The 18,632-nt window shown below is 39.6% G+C and overlaps 1 protein-coding gene across 1 annotated transcript in view; it reads right to left on the reverse strand.

The window, feature by feature from the left end:
• Window positions 1-111: 111 nt before the first annotated feature.
• The window catches only part of METAP1 (methionyl aminopeptidase 1), a 50,852-nt gene continuing 32,331 nt past the window's right edge, over window positions 112-18,632 (reverse strand). Inside the window, exons 5-11 of the mRNA XM_005898808.2 lie at window positions 18,505-18,596; window positions 17,686-17,769; window positions 14,154-14,292; window positions 12,519-12,650; window positions 9,573-9,716; window positions 4,467-4,532; window positions 112-1,784 (exon numbers count right to left, since the gene is read on the reverse strand). Coding sequence (XP_005898870.1) covers window positions 1,621-1,784; window positions 4,467-4,532; window positions 9,573-9,716; window positions 12,519-12,650; window positions 14,154-14,292; window positions 17,686-17,769; window positions 18,505-18,596 — 821 coding nt within the window. The 3' untranslated portion in view covers window positions 112-1,620. The remainder of the gene's footprint in view (window positions 1,785-4,466; window positions 4,533-9,572; window positions 9,717-12,518; window positions 12,651-14,153; window positions 14,293-17,685; window positions 17,770-18,504; window positions 18,597-18,632) is intronic.

Here is an 18,632-nt window from a genome sequence, read left to right on the forward strand (position 1 = left end):
AGTATTTTTACTCAAATCATCATGAGTTTTTTAAATGGTGAAATCAGCCACTCCATTCCCACCACTTCTTTCTAAAATCCCAAACAAAATGCAGCAAAGTTAATGACCACGTGGCAGAATAATCAAACTTTTTAATCTCCCTTTACATATTATATTAACATTTATATTGCAAGGCATTCCATTCACAAATATTACAGTTTGATAAAAAACTTCACACACATACCCCCAAAAGTCTATACCAGATTCAGCCACATTACTAAATCATCAAAATAATAAAAAGTAATGAAAACATTATCATGATTCCTTTAAAGCAAAAAAGGTCTGAGGCACTCTGGGAAAGATGTTCTCTTACAAGTGTGACATGTCAGTGTAATCCAATTATCTTCGCATACAGTTTCCAGACACCCGGTAATCAAGTATTCTCCAATGACAATGACTTTGATCTGTCTTCATGGATACTCTCCCATTTGGGACTGAACTACTGAAAGGAGCACAGATGCTGGGCAGCGGAGGTCATTTCTAACGAGGTTCCCAACTGTGTAAAGGAGAAGTGTGATTTCAGCACACCCAGGACAGCGCATCCCTACTCCAAGGGAACTGTCCAACCTCCAGAGACGTCCTTCCGCCCCACCACCAGCTTTACCAGACGTTAGCACTTCCAGACTCTGCTCCCTGCTGGAGAGGCTTCAGAACTGTCTCTTCCCCAACTTCCACAGGGCAGCCTCCAGCCTTCTCTGAGTATCTCTCCAAGGTTATGCCCTTGAAGTAGGACAGAGAGGGGAAGGGAGCATTTTTCCTCCCATCATGACCAAACAGAGGTCTGAAATAGCAATGTATTACAAAAACGTCATTCTCTGCAACAGCCAGCTTCTGTTTGGAGCACAGCTGTTTCTGCCATAAACTCGACTTTTAAAAACCTGATAACCTTTGTCCAAAGTGGATTTTGCCCCATACATTCACTCACACAGAGCCCACACTGGAGGGTCTCACTGACCGAGTGCTTTCTTATGCACAATTATAAGCGTCAATAATTAGCAGGGCAAGGAGGGAAGCCAATTTCCAGCTGGGAATTAAATCACTGCAAACGATGGGTCCGTTTATCACAGCACAGAACTCCATCAGGGAAGAATCAGTACAAACTCCAGGTCACATAGTATTCAGTAATTACATACATGGAATTTAAAATGTATACGTATATACTTCCACACATACATAATAATAAAAAAAATCGGGAGCAACGTATGTCGCAGAAGTCTCAAGGATTCTCTTCTCCAGCACTCACCTGGAAAGCAGCTGGCGATGCTGGCCCAGCGGTGGCAGTGACAGAAGCAACTAGAAGCAGGTTTAAGTAAAAGTGCTCAAAGGGCAAGGAAGAAAAACGGGTGCAGAGATCTGTGTGTGGGGCGGGGGGAGGGGAGTTGAGAAATGCTTCCTTTATTCTTCTTGACCTTTTCAGACCAAGACAAGTTCTTGAGGACACGTGTCAGATGTTGTAGTCCTTCCTTATCGATAGTCAAAACAAAACAAGTAATAAAAAAATTTCCTCTTCCATTCTGTACTCTCAATAAAATGCGGAGTACAGCCAGAAAGTGTAACTGACTTGTGCCGTCTTGGGGGAAATTAAAACTGGGACATGAAGTGAGGCTGCGCGCTATCAAGCCGCCGGGTTAGGATCTCACAGCCAGTGTCCGTGACCAGCAGAGTGTGCTCGAACTGGGCAGACCGCTTCCCGTCTCTTGTCACCGCCGTCCAGCCATCCGGCCAGGTTTCATCCTGCCATCCGCCTTAAACGAACAAACACCATCTCTTAATTCTACCACTCAGTCCTTTTTCTAAGTACACTCTAGGGAAGTGTACTTGCCCGTGCCCCTCTATCCTTGGGTAGCTCAAAAAACTAATCTTACAATTCATTATTAAGATTCCTGTGTACACATCATCTGTTTAAGCTAAAGCCTTTCCAACTTCATTTTGGTCTTTAGTTCAATGAAGCAATAATATGTTTAAATTTTACAACTTCACGTTTTGTATACTTCTCAACTACTGAATGAAGATGCTGTTTCCAAAATAAAGGCACTCAGCTTCCTTTTTGTAAATGTACTGATTACCACTCATCCCAGGATTGCATTAAAGAATTTAGCTCTCTCCTGATATAACTTTGGCATCTGACTAAACCATAGCCAGTGTATATTGTGAAGGAAATAAGATAACTTTTTATACTTTTATGATAACATTTAATTCCTGTGTAACTTTTAAATGGCAGGCACATAAATGGTGAGAACAGATTATACTGTGAAATTTTTGTAGGCCACACCCCTGTAACCAGAAAGAGGGCAAAGAGAAAGAAACAGGAGTTTAGCAAGAGAATTTAAAAATTATGATGAGGCAGAATGGGTTAGAAAGGAAATAACAGTGAAAGAAGCTGGGAGACGAAGGAAAATGAGAGGAGAAAATGGGCGTGAGATGTAAGGCAGGGAAGACAGCAGCGGAATTACAAGGTTCTACAATTCCAGACACTACTAAAAAAGCATACAGAGATGTTCCTGTCTCCAAATTAGATGTTAAAAAATAATAGTAATATTCTTTATTTTGAATACTCTTTACCAAACATTAGATCTTACTGCCTCAGACAAATCCCAGAGTATAAAGTAGTGAGGTAACCTACTTCTGCAACATTAAATCCCGGTCTAAGAAGAAAATATGAGGCAGCATAAAGAAAGTTAACTCATGCTTTGTCAACCATCTAACGATGAGTGAATAGATAGTTTTCAATGTAATGAATGATCTTTTCACAAATGGATTTAAGACATTAATACTTCTTTAATTTTACAGTTATCTACTAAAACAGATTCTTTACTAAATGTCAAGTCAAATATATTTGACTACCGTTCTGAGAAAATTCCTCTTCGAATTAAGACACTTTCCACTATGGAGCTGAGACTTAGCCCAGCTTAGTTACACTGAAGTATATCTGGTATAATTTGATGATTACCTGAACCAGCTCAACACAATGTTATTTGCTTACTCCAGGAAACACCACTTGGAAGTGAAGAAGTGAAGTCACTCAGTCATGTCTGACTGTTTGCAACCCCCATGGACTGTACCCTACCAGGTTCCTCCGTCCATGGGATTTTCCAGGCAAGAATACTGGAGTGGATTGCCATTTCCTTCTCCAGGAGACTTTCCTGACCCAGGAACTGAACCTGGGTCTCCCAAATTGTAGGCAGACGATTCCAAAATACACTTTCCTCTCCTTGTCCTTGCCTTTCTCTGCCATCATACTTACTTATCTTGCAACTGCTTATGCGGGGTCATCATTCTTCTGGGGAGTGACAAAAACAGTATCTTACACTTGTACAGCCCTTTAAAGGTACTCTGCGTTCATACAAACCATCTCACTTAATTCTTACCACAGCCCCGGGCATTCAGATAAAAGATAAAGGTTGTAACTTGCATCTTACAGAAAAGGGAACTAAGGATCAGGTTAAGAAGACAGCCTCTAAAACAACCTCCAATGCTTCCCTTCAGTGTGGACTGGGTTTAGTGACTCACTTCTAAGGAAGAAAACCTGGTAGAAGTGATGGGGTATCTATCACTCTCAAGATTAGGTTATAAAAAAGACTGGAAGGATCCTGAGGGGACTCCATTAACACAGGGGACAGGACGCAAGAGCCCTACGACTGCTGCATCCCTGTGCATCCCCTAATCTCAACAGACAACTGGTGAAGGAGGCCCTGGTTATTACTCCGACAGCCTCAGTGAGAGCGCAAATTGTGACACAGATCACGGCTGTCATGCGCCTGTCACAGCGACCAACGACTGCAGGGACATAAAACTGCCAGTGCAAAGCATGTCTGGGCTGGGCTTTCTCCACAGCAGTTGTCTGATGGCAGCACCTGATGACCAAAGTGCAGACCCTGAAGAGGCAGGACAGCTCATGACTTCAGAGTCCCACAAGTTCTGCTACATAACTAGCTAAGGGACTCTGGGCAAGTTATTGAACACTTAACCTCTTCAAAAATCAGTTTGTTCTCATGGATAATGGGGACAGCACCTCTACCTCATAGGTTGTGGAGAATTAAATAACTGTGTTTGCCTCAAAAAAAAAGGCTTTAATTTCCTTTTCTCCCCTCTTTCTCACCCACACCAAGACACGCAACAGTTTCCACACGGCCTTGATTGATGGAGGCAACTAATTATTACAATACACCCTTTGACAGAAGCTTTATGAAAAGGGACCAGGACTCAAGTACTTCAGCATCTACTCACAGCAGACGAATTACCATGGAGAAAGTACCGCTTTCTTGCCAACCATTACAATTTTCGGTTCTCTACATGATACTGAATCGAGTTCGAGAGTGGGGGAGTGGAAATGAAGCAAAATCGAGCAGACTACTAATCTGATCATGAGTAACCAAACGTAAATAAAAATTCAATTACAGAATGTTACGGCATCCCTTTTTCCTCACCTTCACAAATCATTGGCTCAATTGTAAATACATGACCAGCTTTCATCACTCCAACTGCTTTATTTTCTGAAATTAAAAAAAAAAAAAAATCTCAGAACACAGCAAAAAACCTACAGCATATTGTTAAACACTTCCCTGGAAAAAGTACACAACTTACATTCCCATGAGTGATTCTTATATTAATGAATTTCTCCTCTCCTGACTCCCCTTTCTTAAAGCAGATCATTCAGCAAACAGGGGGGCTCTGAAAACCTCCTACTCTGGGGCAGATATTGTCCTAGGCATACTTCATTTTGCTTGTTTTCTCTAGGAAAATACAGAGATGCCCTAGACTGGATTTCAGATGTAGTTAGCACTCTGTGAAAGCAAAAGTACCTCCATTTATGTTATAGCAGGGTTAGAATAGCAATTATATAACCAACGAAGTTCCATACTTATCCAAGTACCACAGTATAAAGGAGAACAAGATATTTCAGACTATGCCAGAAGTTGCGCATCTCCTGGCTGGGACAGGAGTGGGTATGGATATGGGGGTGGAGGTAGGGCACAGCCCACGGAAACAACTGTACCATTTTTAGAAAGTTTTGTAAACTGTCTTATCTTGGAAAGGGAAAAAAAGCCCCTGCGCACTAACCTACTTTTTTTTTTAATGCTGGCAGGATTATTCCTTTTTTTACTGGAAACAAAATTTCCATCTCTCCCTCCTATTTTGTCCAAATTTGCCAATATATATTTTTAAGGATCATCATGAGAAACTCAACTGTTAGTGTCCAGATTTGCCATCTCCCCAAAAAGGCCAAAAATTTGAAAGAGGTATAGGTCTTTTTAGACAATCTCAAAAATGGAGAACAGGTTAACTTTCAGAATAAAAATCAAGAGCTGGTAAGAGCATCAGTGAACGGATGGCTGCACTTTCTCTGCCTGACCACCAGGTGGCGAGAGCTCAGCTTTCAGGCTTTCTTGATAAGACCGCTGTGCTTCCAGATGGTGACCCATGTATCCACTGGATGGATTCAACAGGCTGATTCTATTTAACAGCTCTGCCTAGGTTTGTTCTAACTTCACCCTCTTGTTTACATTCCTGCACATCTTTCCTCGTGAACAGCAATCATGCTGCTTTCCACTATCTTAGGTATTGCCAAAATAAACAACCTACAGATTCCAAATCAGGAGTTTCTAAAATATTATAAAAATCTGAGGGGCAAAAATAATTTTGACTTTTTATCTCTAATTTCATGAACTTTCCCTCCAAATGGCATGCAACTTACTACATATATAGACTTGGTCATATGCCCTTGGGGATATCAAGAGTCAGTGCAGTATCACAGAAATAAAAATGGCTAAAGGAATCGAGAACTGTACTGGCGGATACAGCAGCACCTGGGTGCATGAGGCTAAACACTTGGAAAGTGGCAAGTCAGAATGTACATGTAAAACATATGCCGATTTCAAAGATAAAAAAAGCATGGACTATATCTCAATGATAGTTTTACACTGATTAAATGTTGAAATGCTAATATTTTTAATGTAACAGATTAAATAAAATGTAAAATTAACTGTTTCTTACTTTTGAATATGACAACTAGAAGTTTTAGTATTACATGAAAGTGAAAAAGAAAATGAAGTCGCTCAGTTGTGTCCAACTCTCCGACCCCAGGGACTGTAGCCCACCAGGCTCCTCCGTCCGCACTGTAGGCAGACACTTTACCGTCTGGGCTACCACAGAAGTCCTTAGTATTACATATGTGCCTCACATAATTCCACTGGTCAGTGCTGATGAAGAGAATCCAAGTTCCACTCCTGTTCCTGCCACTGATTCACTGTTCAAGAAGTTACAATTCCCAGCTCACTTTGGCTCATGGTTTCAGTTTCTCAACACAGCTCATTCAACAAAAACACACCCTCCGAGTATCTACACCATAGCAGATAATACGGCTGAGTACTTCTACAAAAACATGCACCTACTCTACTGTCTGCCTCACAGCATTACCGTGATCTAAATTCTCAAGGTAGGGCAGTATCACCTTTACTTCCAAACCATGATGATAAGGAAGCACATAAGCGGCTCATCTTAACAAAGACCTCTTTTATACAGGACGTGGAGGGAAGTTACACAATTTCCTGGTTTCACACTCAGTTGCTTAGGAATACAGAGTTATAAGTTAAAGAAGGGATCATTTACATTCAAAAGCCTCTGCTGTACAAAGACTCCAATAGCTTCCTTTAATGCTTCCCTAAAGAGACCACAACATATTTTATTTTAACCCATTTAACACTTGACTTTTCATAAATACAGCAAAGTGGATAAAATGAAGTATACATGGGTCCTTGTCTCTTTTTTCAGAATTGTTTATTTCTAATTAAGCAGCTTAACATGAAACTCAAGAGGCATATCTTGTATACCAGCGGGGCCGTACCGTGCTGACACTACCATCACCGTAGCGCCTTCTCCCATAAATTTTATTTCCTTCAAAAAATCTCTCTTCATGACACATACCCACTGCTACACCTAAAACAGACAACTAGTAAGAATCTACCACACAGCACAGGGGACTCTACTCAACACTCTGTAATGACCTGCATGGGAAAAGAATCTTAAAAATGAGTGGATATATGTGTATGTATAACTGATTCACTTTACTGTTTTTTGGGGGGCTCAACAGTAGAGAATCTGCCTACCAAGCAGGAGATGCCAGTTTGATCTCCTGGAGAAGGAGATGGCAACCCACCCCAGTATTCTTGCCTAGGAAACCCCATGGACAGAGGAGCCTGGCAGGCTACAGTCCATGGGGTTGCAAAAGACTCAGACACAACTTAGCGACTAAGCAACATTAACTGAGTCACTTTGCTGTACACCTGGAACTAGCACAACACTATAAATCTACTATATTCCAATAAAAATTAATATAAATAAATAAAGCCTCTCTTTATACAATCCATACCTAAATGTGAGTGCTATCTCTGCAAGTAAGGGTGCTTTTCTCATTCTCTCCCTTGCCCACACTTTTTCCACACGCAAAACACATGCATGCACACGTGTGGCACACAGCAGTGTCATCAGAATAGCTACTACCACTCTGTTAAAGGGAATGCACAATAGGTGACCAAGGGCTGAGCAGGAAGGAACAAAGTCGGCTACTTATTATCTATTGCTAGCTTTTACTTTGTGCACAATTCCAGCTGAAATAAAAAGGACCCTGTGGTCTGCTAATAAATGCTTATTGATTTATGTCAAATGCTGTGCTTAATTGACTTCTCTAGCTTCTCCTGTTGAGAGGTTTCTCACTCATTTCCCCTTCTTGTGGCAACTACTGATATCTTGGATTTTACCAGCTCACATCTGGATTTATGAAAACAACTGTGCATTAGGCTGACAAGCCCGCTGGCTCATACCTGCAATACATCCCAGACACCACTGGTAAATTTATCTTCTCAAAATAACAATTTCACCTTGCCATTCTCCTGCCAAAAAATCTTCTGCAATTCCTTAAAAATGAAGTCAGATATCTTCCATCTGGCACTGCCCACTTCTAGCTCACACATAACTCTCAGCCTAAGCTTATCTTGTCTCTGTTCAGTCTGTCTCAACCTGAAGCATCTATTCATGTTTCCCCACCGTTGCCTGGAAAATCCCATGGACAGAGGAGCCTGGTGGGCTGCAGTCCATGGGGTTGCTAAGAGTCAGGCACGACTGAGAGACTTCCCTTTCACTTTTCACTTTCATGCATTGGAGAAGGAAATGGCAACCCACTCCAGTGTTCTTGCCTGGAGAATCCGAGGGACGGGGGAGCCTGGTGAGCTGCCGTCTATGGGGTCGCACAGAGTCGGACACGACTGAAGCGACTTAGCAGCAGCAGCACCATGTGGAATGCTCTTTCTCATCTTCTCCAGCAAACCAAAATCTCATTCTTTATTTCTCCCACAAGACTCAGCGCCAAACTGCTTACATCCTTACTAGGCAGCAAGGGAAAGGCTGACTCTAGAAAGGCAGACAGAACCCAGGTACCAATCCTACCCCTGACATTTATTCACTAGTTTGTGTGGACTTAAGTAAATCAGTTCCCTAAGCACAGACTCTGCTTGTTAAAAAGAGAGCTAAGAAATTATTCATAGAGTTGTGATGCACAAACGAGATAACATAAATCATCACCATCTTCATTCTAAGAGTTAACTTTAAGTGCTTTCCAAGCAAGATCTCATTTAATTCTAGTAACAATTCTAGAGTAGGTACCATTCCCTGATATTGTATGTATGAGCAAACCTAAGCCCAAGAAGGTACATCAAAGTCTCTACATAGCAGTGACTCCTCTATATTTATTAAATTCCTTATGTTACCTAATGTGGATAGCTTTCATTTCCAGCACTAAATAACAAACTTACTCCCGTGTGTCTTATCTCTTCAAGAGAAAAGGTTCTGTAAGACTAATTATCCAACACTTCCTTGTTAATCTATCGGACAGCACTCAATTTCAGGAAAGGATACTTTGTCTATTCTCCTCTATTTATACCAACAAAGAACACAGTATCTGACATATATTAAGAACTCAAATCAAACTCAGCAGAATCAGTTTCATCTAAGGAGTCAGAATATATGTGGCAGGCAGTGTTGGCCGTTCACCAAAATTACTATTTTCCTTTTCTTCCAAAGTACTCAGCTAGATCACATTTCCCTACCTCCCTTGCAGTTAGTGTAGCCATATGACTGAATTCCTGCCAATGAAAAGTAAATGTAAGTGACTTGTGCCAAGTCCATGTTGGCCCACTAAAACCTCCCAAGCATACCCCTCCATGCTTCTCCCCTCTCCCCCAGTATCTTTAAGATCAGAAAGGGAACCCCCAAAGTGACCCTGAAAGCTATGTGTTGAAAGTGACAAGCGCCTGCATCAAAGAATAACTGTTCACACACCCCCAACAGTAACCACACACTCAGGATCTGGACTACTGTGAGCAAGGTATGTGCAGAGTATACACATTTTGGGGAGCTATTTATAACAGCTAATAGATTATTCTAATAGATACAAAACTGTGGGTCCTGTTAAATGTTTGGGGAAAAAATATCTGCTAAATAAACAGTTAGCCAATACAAACTCTTTGGACAGTACTTACTGGCGTAGTGGGGTACATTGGGGGCTGTATGAAAAAGCTTGTGAATTCCATGCCCACAGTAACTTCGAACAACTGAAAATCCATTTGCTTGTGCATGCTTCTGGATAATGTTTCCCAATTCTCTGTATCGAACACCAGGCTTTACTGAAAGGAAAAGAGAAGATTCGTGGCAAAGGGAAAGAGTAACTGATAATTACTAAGCAATCACTATCTATGCCAGGAACCATTCTGAAGGTTTTACACGCCTACACCTAAGACTTTCAAGATGAGGAAATCGAAGCTCAGAGAGGTTAGACTGCCAGGAAACGATGAAGCTGAGAGTCAAGCTAGCAGCACCTGGTTCCTCCTTTGCTGCAGAAGAGGAGGGGCTGTGCAGCAGTCAGGGGCTGGGAGCAGCACCACTTGCTCTCTGAACAAACAAAGAGACTGGAAAACACACTTCTCTTCCTCACCTTCTCTAAGGTCAGTGGGCTTTCCATTAAAGCGAGCAGGAGAGATAAGAGAATAAAGAGCCTCAGGAGAAAAAGGAACATTCATAAGGAAACTGACTTGTCTTTGGTTTCAGTCTGGTCGACTTTTCAAAGAATTGCTTCCCCTGGGCATCTTTATCCCCATATAAGTGGTTCTCAAATTGTTCATTTGCCTCTCAAGAAAATCTTGGGAGCAGGATGTAGAAAGGTACTTCTCACTATATACTTCCTGCCCTGTTTATTTTTTATGACTTTTACCATTGTTTAAACAAAAACCAGAAGAAGTGGTTCTTATTGCTGCTACGGCTCTCCTAGCACTGGGACCCCAGGATTTGGGCTCTGCCGGATTCGTGGGGGGTCCAGCCACAGTACTGGGGGTCCCCCCCTCCCTACAGTCTCTTTCTCTGCCAGCTTATTTCCAACCTGAGGTTCAGACACACCACATCCTCTCCAGCCAATCACATTTCTGGGCAAATGGCTTAAGGAATCATTTTCATAACATTTACTTGCTCTTAACCGTATGGACCAGCTTGGTTGTTTTTTTATTGGGAGGTAGGGCAGGGGAGATTAATGATTTCTGAGGAACATGCTGACTTGCATAATGATTTTCTTGCATTCCCACCCAAGCCTTCTTACCAGCCCCAGTCAGCAGGGAGGAAAGCAAAATTTTAACCCATGCTGCACATACAATAAAGGAAATACCTGTTCAACAATAATGATGCAGTGTGAGAATGGAGACTTCTCCCTAATTCTCAAGCCAGAGGCAATTCTGGTCCCAGGGGTACACTTCATAGAATCTGGAGACTTTTTTTTGGCTGTCACAACCTGGAGAGGTGGTGCAACCGGCCTCCAGTGAATAGAGACCAGGCATGCTACTAAGCATCCTGTGGTACACAGGACAGGCCCCCACGACACAGCATCATCAGACTCAAAATGCTGCAAACGTGCAGGCTGAGGAGCCCTATTCTGGAAAGCTAATTTCACAGTTGGTCCAACTCTCCACAGCTCTGAACCAGGATGGGCAGTCAAATTATCAGAAAACAACAGGCAGGAATGATCCATACATAGGAGTTAATAGCACTTTCCAGAGATTAGGCAACTTCTACTCTTGGTTGTCCACTGTTCTAAAGATTTTAGTTCCTTAGCAAGTTTCATTCCTATGACTTTGTAAAACAACATTCCAGCCATCTGGTTATTTTGATCAACTCATAGAGAAGCAAAAGAGATATAAATATTAAACTCTAAAAATTATTTAAACCTAAAGCTTCCAAAATAAGATACTAAATATTAAAGTTCTCATCTCACAATACCACGGTGAATATCAAAGTTTTCAAGTATAATCAACAGTGAATTAAAAGGAAAGGAAAATCTCACATACTGATATATAAAAATAATCACATGCTTTCACTTTTCATTCCTCTGATTTTATTAAATTAGTAAAAATTATACCATCTCCTTTATTTGCCTAAGAACGCTGTCCTGTCCTATACAGTGTAGATGATACATCAGATCTATTTAATGGTGGGGCAGGGCTGGATAATACACTGACCAGTAATGCTCAAACGCTGTGAATTCCACCTCAAGAGTTGTTGGCCCTCAAACTGTCCTTCTAATAGTCTGTTTACATTTGCAACAAGCCTTTCTTTCTCTTTCCTCACAAGATATTGCATAAATTTTTAAAAACCATGGATAAACTGTTTGTACGAACACAGACAGACACAGTCTGAGAAAAGTCCCACAGAAATACACCTCACCAAAGACATTATTCACTGTAATAGCAAGACACCTGGAAAATACCAAAATCCAGGAGGGGAAAAGTTGTAGACGTTTTTATACTGTGGAATAAAACATAAAGCAATGAAAAGGATAGGTAGATCTATGCATGCAGGCATGTACGTGTTCTAATATGGAAAGATCTCTAAGCTATTATTAGTTGAAAAAGTACTAAATTACATAATACTACAATATTATGATTCCATTTAACCTAACTAAACACATACATGTGTAATAATGTACTATGGAGAAAAAAAAAACCTAAATGTTAAAAATGGACACCTCTAGAAAAGAGACATTTAAAAAAAGGAAAGGCAAGTATAAAGGAAAATCACTCATGTTTTCCTCTCATAATCTGATGCAGTCTTATAGTTTTTTATAATAAGAGAACAGAACACTTATGAAAGAATTAAAAAGTAGGAGAAAAGTTACAGTCTGGAACTATCAATACATTCTTCCCCATTTATCAGTAAATGAAAAGGAAGATAAATCATAGAAGAGACAAAGGAATAAGCAATAATTCAGTCCATCTTCATCAAGGGATTCTCAAGTCATCTTTAAACCTACTGCTGCCAAACCCAAAGCTAACTCAGGTCGGGCAGAAGCACAGCTGGAAGGGACCAGGCATGCATGGTGCAATGACAGGTCACTTGAGCCCCACACTACTCAGCAGCTTCAGCGGGTGCCCAGCCCTGAGGCTCACCTGCGTCAATGGCTTGCATCAGGCACTCATACGTGGTCTGAACCAGTTTCCGAGCTCCCTCGTCCACGTCTCCAACAAAAAATGTTTCATTCAGGTCCCCATGATAACCATTCCGATAAAGAGTGATGTCCACTGCAAAAGAATGTGCAAACATAAAGACCACATTTGTTTTTATCTCAAAATTCAAATTCTGCTGACACGACAGAATCAAGCAGGTTAATGAAAAAAATAACTTCTAAGCAACACCAATGAATAAATAACTTAACACCCAATAGATATTTCTTGTCTATAATGCACCTAAACTCACTGTAGAGGACAGGTCTGTGGTCACATAGCACAAGCCAGACGGGCTTCAAAGCTCTTAGAACAGCGATTAAATCGTTTATGGCAAAAGAATAATGTATCCCCCCGGATACATTCCAGCAAGATCAATAACCCAAGTTAATAACATTAAACAAAGGACTCTGCCACACTGTGACATCAAACAGAAAATACTGCTTTCTCTCATTATCTTTAACAAGTTTTTCCTCATCCTAGTCAATCAATAAACAGAAACATTTACACTATTCTACAGTTATTTTTCAAAAACTCATTTGCCTTTCACTTATTTGTGACTATTCATACTTCTCTTTGTCTTCATGTTTAAAAATACAGATTACCACTACACCACTAAGCCACACTAAGCTAAATGTATCCTCGAGAGCACACTGAATTAGTATTTTTAAACCATAAATCTTCAATCAAGTTATAATATCACAGTATAGATGTATTGGCTCTAGCACAACACACACATTCCTGAAAAACCTCATAATATATGCATGCAAAAAAAAAAATAGAGCTTATATGTAAATTAGCATTGGGCAGACCTCTCAAAACCTAGGGAGTTTTATAAACTGATACTCCAAATGTAGCAAAAACAATTCATATAAAAACAGCGTCAGTCAAGTCTCCACTACCATTCACAGCCAGCATCACAGTTTGTCCATTCTCTGTAGCCTTTAACACTTGGGCTCATGCTTCCTTGTTTAATACATAGATTCTTAAAGGTATCTGATTATTAAAGAAACCAAGTTCATCACTATTAAAAATATCATCGAGGGGAGTCTAACTCATCAATTTATTTTTTAATTACAGAGGGAACCATCTTGGCAGCTTCTTTCTCTGCACTCACAGTTTCCCAAAATAGCTGAACACAGTGGTCCCTAAAGCCACTTTCGAAACTTAACATCAAGGACAGTACTTCTGCAGAATTTTGAGCCTTTTTTCTTAAGGTCTTCGCATATTACTATCCTCTTCACATATTACATATTCTCTTTATCTGTAATAGTGGACTAAAAGGAGTAAGAAAACAATCCCACTTGAATCAATTATTAGTTCCACATTTCACTGACACTCTTCATTTACCAGTCACATATTAAAGCTCTGCATTAAAGAACTTGTAACAAACACATTATACTAGAAGTGTCTTGAAAGCAGTTAACTGAAAACCACAAAATAGGTTTCCAGAGATTTTAAATTTAAGTTTTAAATATGAAAAAAATAAGTTAAAGACAAGTGAAGAAGATGCAAGTCACTATCAAGACTCCCAAAATCTTGTTTCTTAGTTCACAGCAACAAAAGCCACACATTTCTTACCATTAACAATATCACCTTCTTGCAAAGGCCGTCTGTCTGGAATTCCATGGCAAATCACTTCATTCACTGAAGTACAACAAGACTTCGGGAAATTATAATAATTCAGGGGTGAAGGATAGCAATTTCTTGCAATGCATGCCTATAATAAATTAAAAATAAAGTAATTTGGAATGTGCAAAAGAAAAAGCTAGTATGCATGCAATTAATCAGATTTTAAAATCTGAAAAATGTGGAAAAACCTGTTGTACAGATGTTCCTAACGAAAAACCTATTTAATATTTTACTTTAGAAATAATAGTAGATACTACTTTTAGTATCAAACAGTAGGGTTTCTAACAGTCAGCAAACCAGTTTACCAATAATTGCAAAAGAAAAGCAAATTCACGCATTACAAATATTTACAAACATATACAAATGTCACTATATGAAGATTTATTTTAGAATTACCAACTCCTTATGAAAAATATATTAAATATTAATGTGCACAGTTAATTTTAATGCTTATATAAATGCCTCTATCCCTATGACCAAAAAAATAAATACTACTCCAGTACTCTTGCCTGGAAAATCCCATGGATGGAGGAGCCTGGTGGGCTGCAGTCCATGGGGTCGCTAAGAGTCGGACATGACTGAGCGACTTCACTTTCACTTTTCACTTTCATGCATTGGAGAAGGAAATGGCAACCCACTCCAGTGTTCTTGCCTGGAGAATCCCAGGGACGGAGGGGCCAGGTGGCTGCTGTCTATGGGGTCGAACAGAGTCGGACACTGCTGAAGTGACTTAGCAGCAGCAGTAATAATTAAGAACCTGCCAATCTGCCTGCAACATGGGAGACAAGGGTTCAATTCCTGATTCAGGAAGATCCCATGGACAAGGGAATGGCTACCTACTCCAGGATTCTTGCCTGGAAAATTCCATGGATAGAGAATTCCATGTGTACTGGAATTCCTGGTGTACTACAGTCCATGGGGTCGCAAAGAGTCAGACATGACAGAGCAACAATACTTTCACTTTCAAAGTATTTCCAGAGACGTTCATATAGAACATTCATACGAACATTCATGTAGGAACAACAAAGCAATCACTAAGAAAATGATCTAGTTCTCCATAAACAAGTCTTATATTACTTGGATGTTTTTATACAGTGGTAGTCACAGCGTACATGATTTCTCTTTCCATACTGCCAGTCTTCAGACTAGTAATTTTTAAACAGCTGCCTAAAATACAGTTTGTGAAATGTACTATAATTTTATTGGTAATTCTACTATTACTTAAAATTTAGTTTTCTCAACTACAAATATTATAACCAATAACTATTATGCCTATGATTTTTCCTTTAACAATCTGCTTCTGTAATTCTCACAGCAGTCCACATAGTAGTTAAGAACACACAGAAGCAGACTGCATTGACTAAAAATGCCAGCTCCGTTACTTTTCAGTTGAATAACCCTGGGCAACTTCACCTCTCTCTGCCTCAGTTTCCTAATCTATAAAATAGAGATGAGAGTAGTGCCTACCTCAGAGTTGTTGGGAGATGAGATGAGTTGGTAAAATAAGCACATAAGAGTCCCTGGCCTACAGGAAGCATTCAAACTGCTACTGGTGCATAACCATATACAACCCTGGGCCATGGTGGATGGGGGGGCGGGGGCAGTGAGTGGGCACAATGATCCCCTTCCTGCCTAGTCCAAAATCCACATAAAACTTGACTGCCCCCCCCATTTTACTAATACACTATGGCTGATCTTACCAAAAACAGAAATTAACACATACTTTGTATGTTACATGTATTATGTACTGTATTCTTACAATAAAGTAAGCTAGAGAAAATATTATTTTAAAAATCATAAGAGAAAATATATTTACAGTACATATATATATTTACTGAAAAAAATTCACATATAAGAAGACCCATGCAGCTCAAACCCATGTTGTTCAAGGGTCAACTATATTTTATAATATATTGAATAACCCCAAATTAGGATTTATAATGTCAAATAAAAAAAAGTTATAGACATTTTTATAGCTCAAGACACATTGTCAAATATCTTTCCAAAAGGATAGTCCCAATTTAAATGCCATCACCATGAAAAAGAGTACCAGTTTCACCATCTTCAGAGAGGTAATGGACATAAATATCTTTAAAATACTTCCTAATTTAGAAGGTTTTATGACTTGCATTTGCTTGATTACGAGAGCAGGTTTAATTAGCCTTCCATGTGATTTAGTAACTAGTTACTGCTCTTCTGTTATGAACAACCTAACCATATCATGTGTGCACTCATCTACTACAGGGTTTTAAGGTCTCTCCTTGGTGGATAAGCAATCTTTTTTATAAAGTATACCTGGACTTCCCTGGTGGTTTAGCGGTTAGGAATCTACCTGCCGACGCAGGGGACATGAGTTCGATCACTGGTCCAGGAGGATCCCACATGCCATGAGACAACTGCACCCATGTGCCGCCACTGCTGAGCCCACATGCCTAGAGTCTGAGCTCTACAACAAGAGAAGCCACCACAGCTCGAAGCCCGTGCACTGCAACAGAGTAGCCTCTTGCTTGCCAGAACTAGAGAAGGCCTGTGCTCAGCACCAAAGACCCAGCACAGTCAAAAAAACTAAATTAAAAAAAAAATTTTTTTAATATCCCTATACTATATTTCCAGTGGTCATGTATGGATGTGAGAGTTGGACTGTGAAGAAAGCTGAGCACCAAAGAATTGATGCTTTTGAACTGTGGTGTTGGAGAAAACTCTTGAGAGTCCCTTGGACTGCAAGGAGGCCCAACCAGTCCATTGCAAAGGAGATCAGTCCTGGGTGTTCACTGGAAGGACTGATGCTAAAGCTGAAACTCCAATACTTTGGCCACCTGTTGTGAAGAGTTGACTCATTGGAAAAGACCCTGATGCTGGGAGGGATTGGGGGCAGGAGGAGAAGGGGACAACAGAGGATGAGATGGCTGGATGGCATCACCGACTCGATGGACACGAATCTGAGTAGACTCTGGGAGTTGGTGATGGACAGGAAGGCCTGGCGTGCTGCAATTCATGGGGTCGCAAAGAGTCCGACACACCTGAGAGATTGAAGTGAACTGATACTATATTTACTACAAACATGTATCTGGTCTCTTTGTAGCCTTGTTATTGTAAATAGATTAAAAAAGGAAACATTTTTTACCACTAGTTTCAGAAGTTATATTTTTTGACTTCAGAATATTTGACACACATGGTAGCATGATTTACCTAAAGCACTAATAAAATTAATCATCTTGTAAAAGCTAAACTAAAATGTTATGAAATGTGACATTTCAGAAACAAGGTACTTCGGGCTTACCTCAGACCCCAATATCAGATACTTACAGATGGGATAATGTCTGTTGAATACTTTTTATATTTGAAACAAAGTGAAAAATTTGCTTTCAAATTAGTTTTTAGCCAAGTGTAGATATTCAGAACTTAGGTTTACTTTATTTATAAGTCTAAGACAGCTAACAGTACAGAAAAATTTCTCAAAGCATAAAAGTACAATTCTTACTAAGTGTACAGCATGATCTATTTCTTCAGTAGTTACACCTGGTTTAATCAGCCCAGCGGCAATGTCCAATACTTCTCTAGCAAGCTGTAAAAGAGAAACACTTCATACATTAGAGAAGAAATGAAGTAGCATTAGAAATCTGTATCCTCTGTACTAACTTAGATTTTATGGGATACTGACAAAATGAATCTCACCTTGAATATAATAATCCTGAATTTTTATAACTATTTACATGTATTTCTAACATATTTTTAATACCCATTAATAAATGTGTATGTCTGTCTGTGTAAACATATAAATAAAATTGGGCTAGCTAGCAAATGGTTTAATTAGTACACTTGACTGATTTCTATGCAAAAATGTACATCTTAAGTACTCTAAACAATAATCAAGTGATGAAGTTTGAGGCTTCTCACAGTTCTACAATGGAGAAGGAAAGGGAGGGAAATAAAAGAATAGATAAATGATTTTCATCAAAGAACCATAGGAAATAACTATTACATAAAGAATGGACAGAGAACAGGGTCCTACTGCATAGTACAGAAAACCATATTCAATATCCCGGAATAAACATAATGGTAAAGAATATAAAAAAGAATGTATACATAACTGAATCACTTAGATGTACAGCAGAAATTAATACAACATTGTAAATCAACTATACTTTAATGAAAATTTTTTTTCAAAAAAAAAAAAAAAACGGCCAGTCACAGTCTTACTAGGTAACATTTGCCACCTTTGTACATGTGCAAATCATTGACTTCATTTGTTCTAACTACTTAAACAAGTCCTATCCTAGGAGGAGGGGAAAACTCTTACCCTACATACGAGCCGCATCCCTTCTATATCTTCAGATGAGAGTAACTTAATTTGAGAAGTACCTTTAAGAGCTTGCTCAGATTCAGACATTCCTGGAAAAGAAAATCACTAAGTAAAACCAAAATGAA

The sequence above is a fragment of the Bos mutus genome, chromosome 6 (genome assembly GCF_027580195.1).
Source record: "Bos mutus isolate GX-2022 chromosome 6, NWIPB_WYAK_1.1, whole genome shotgun sequence".
Taxonomy (NCBI): Eukaryota; Metazoa; Chordata; class Mammalia; order Artiodactyla; family Bovidae; genus Bos; species Bos mutus.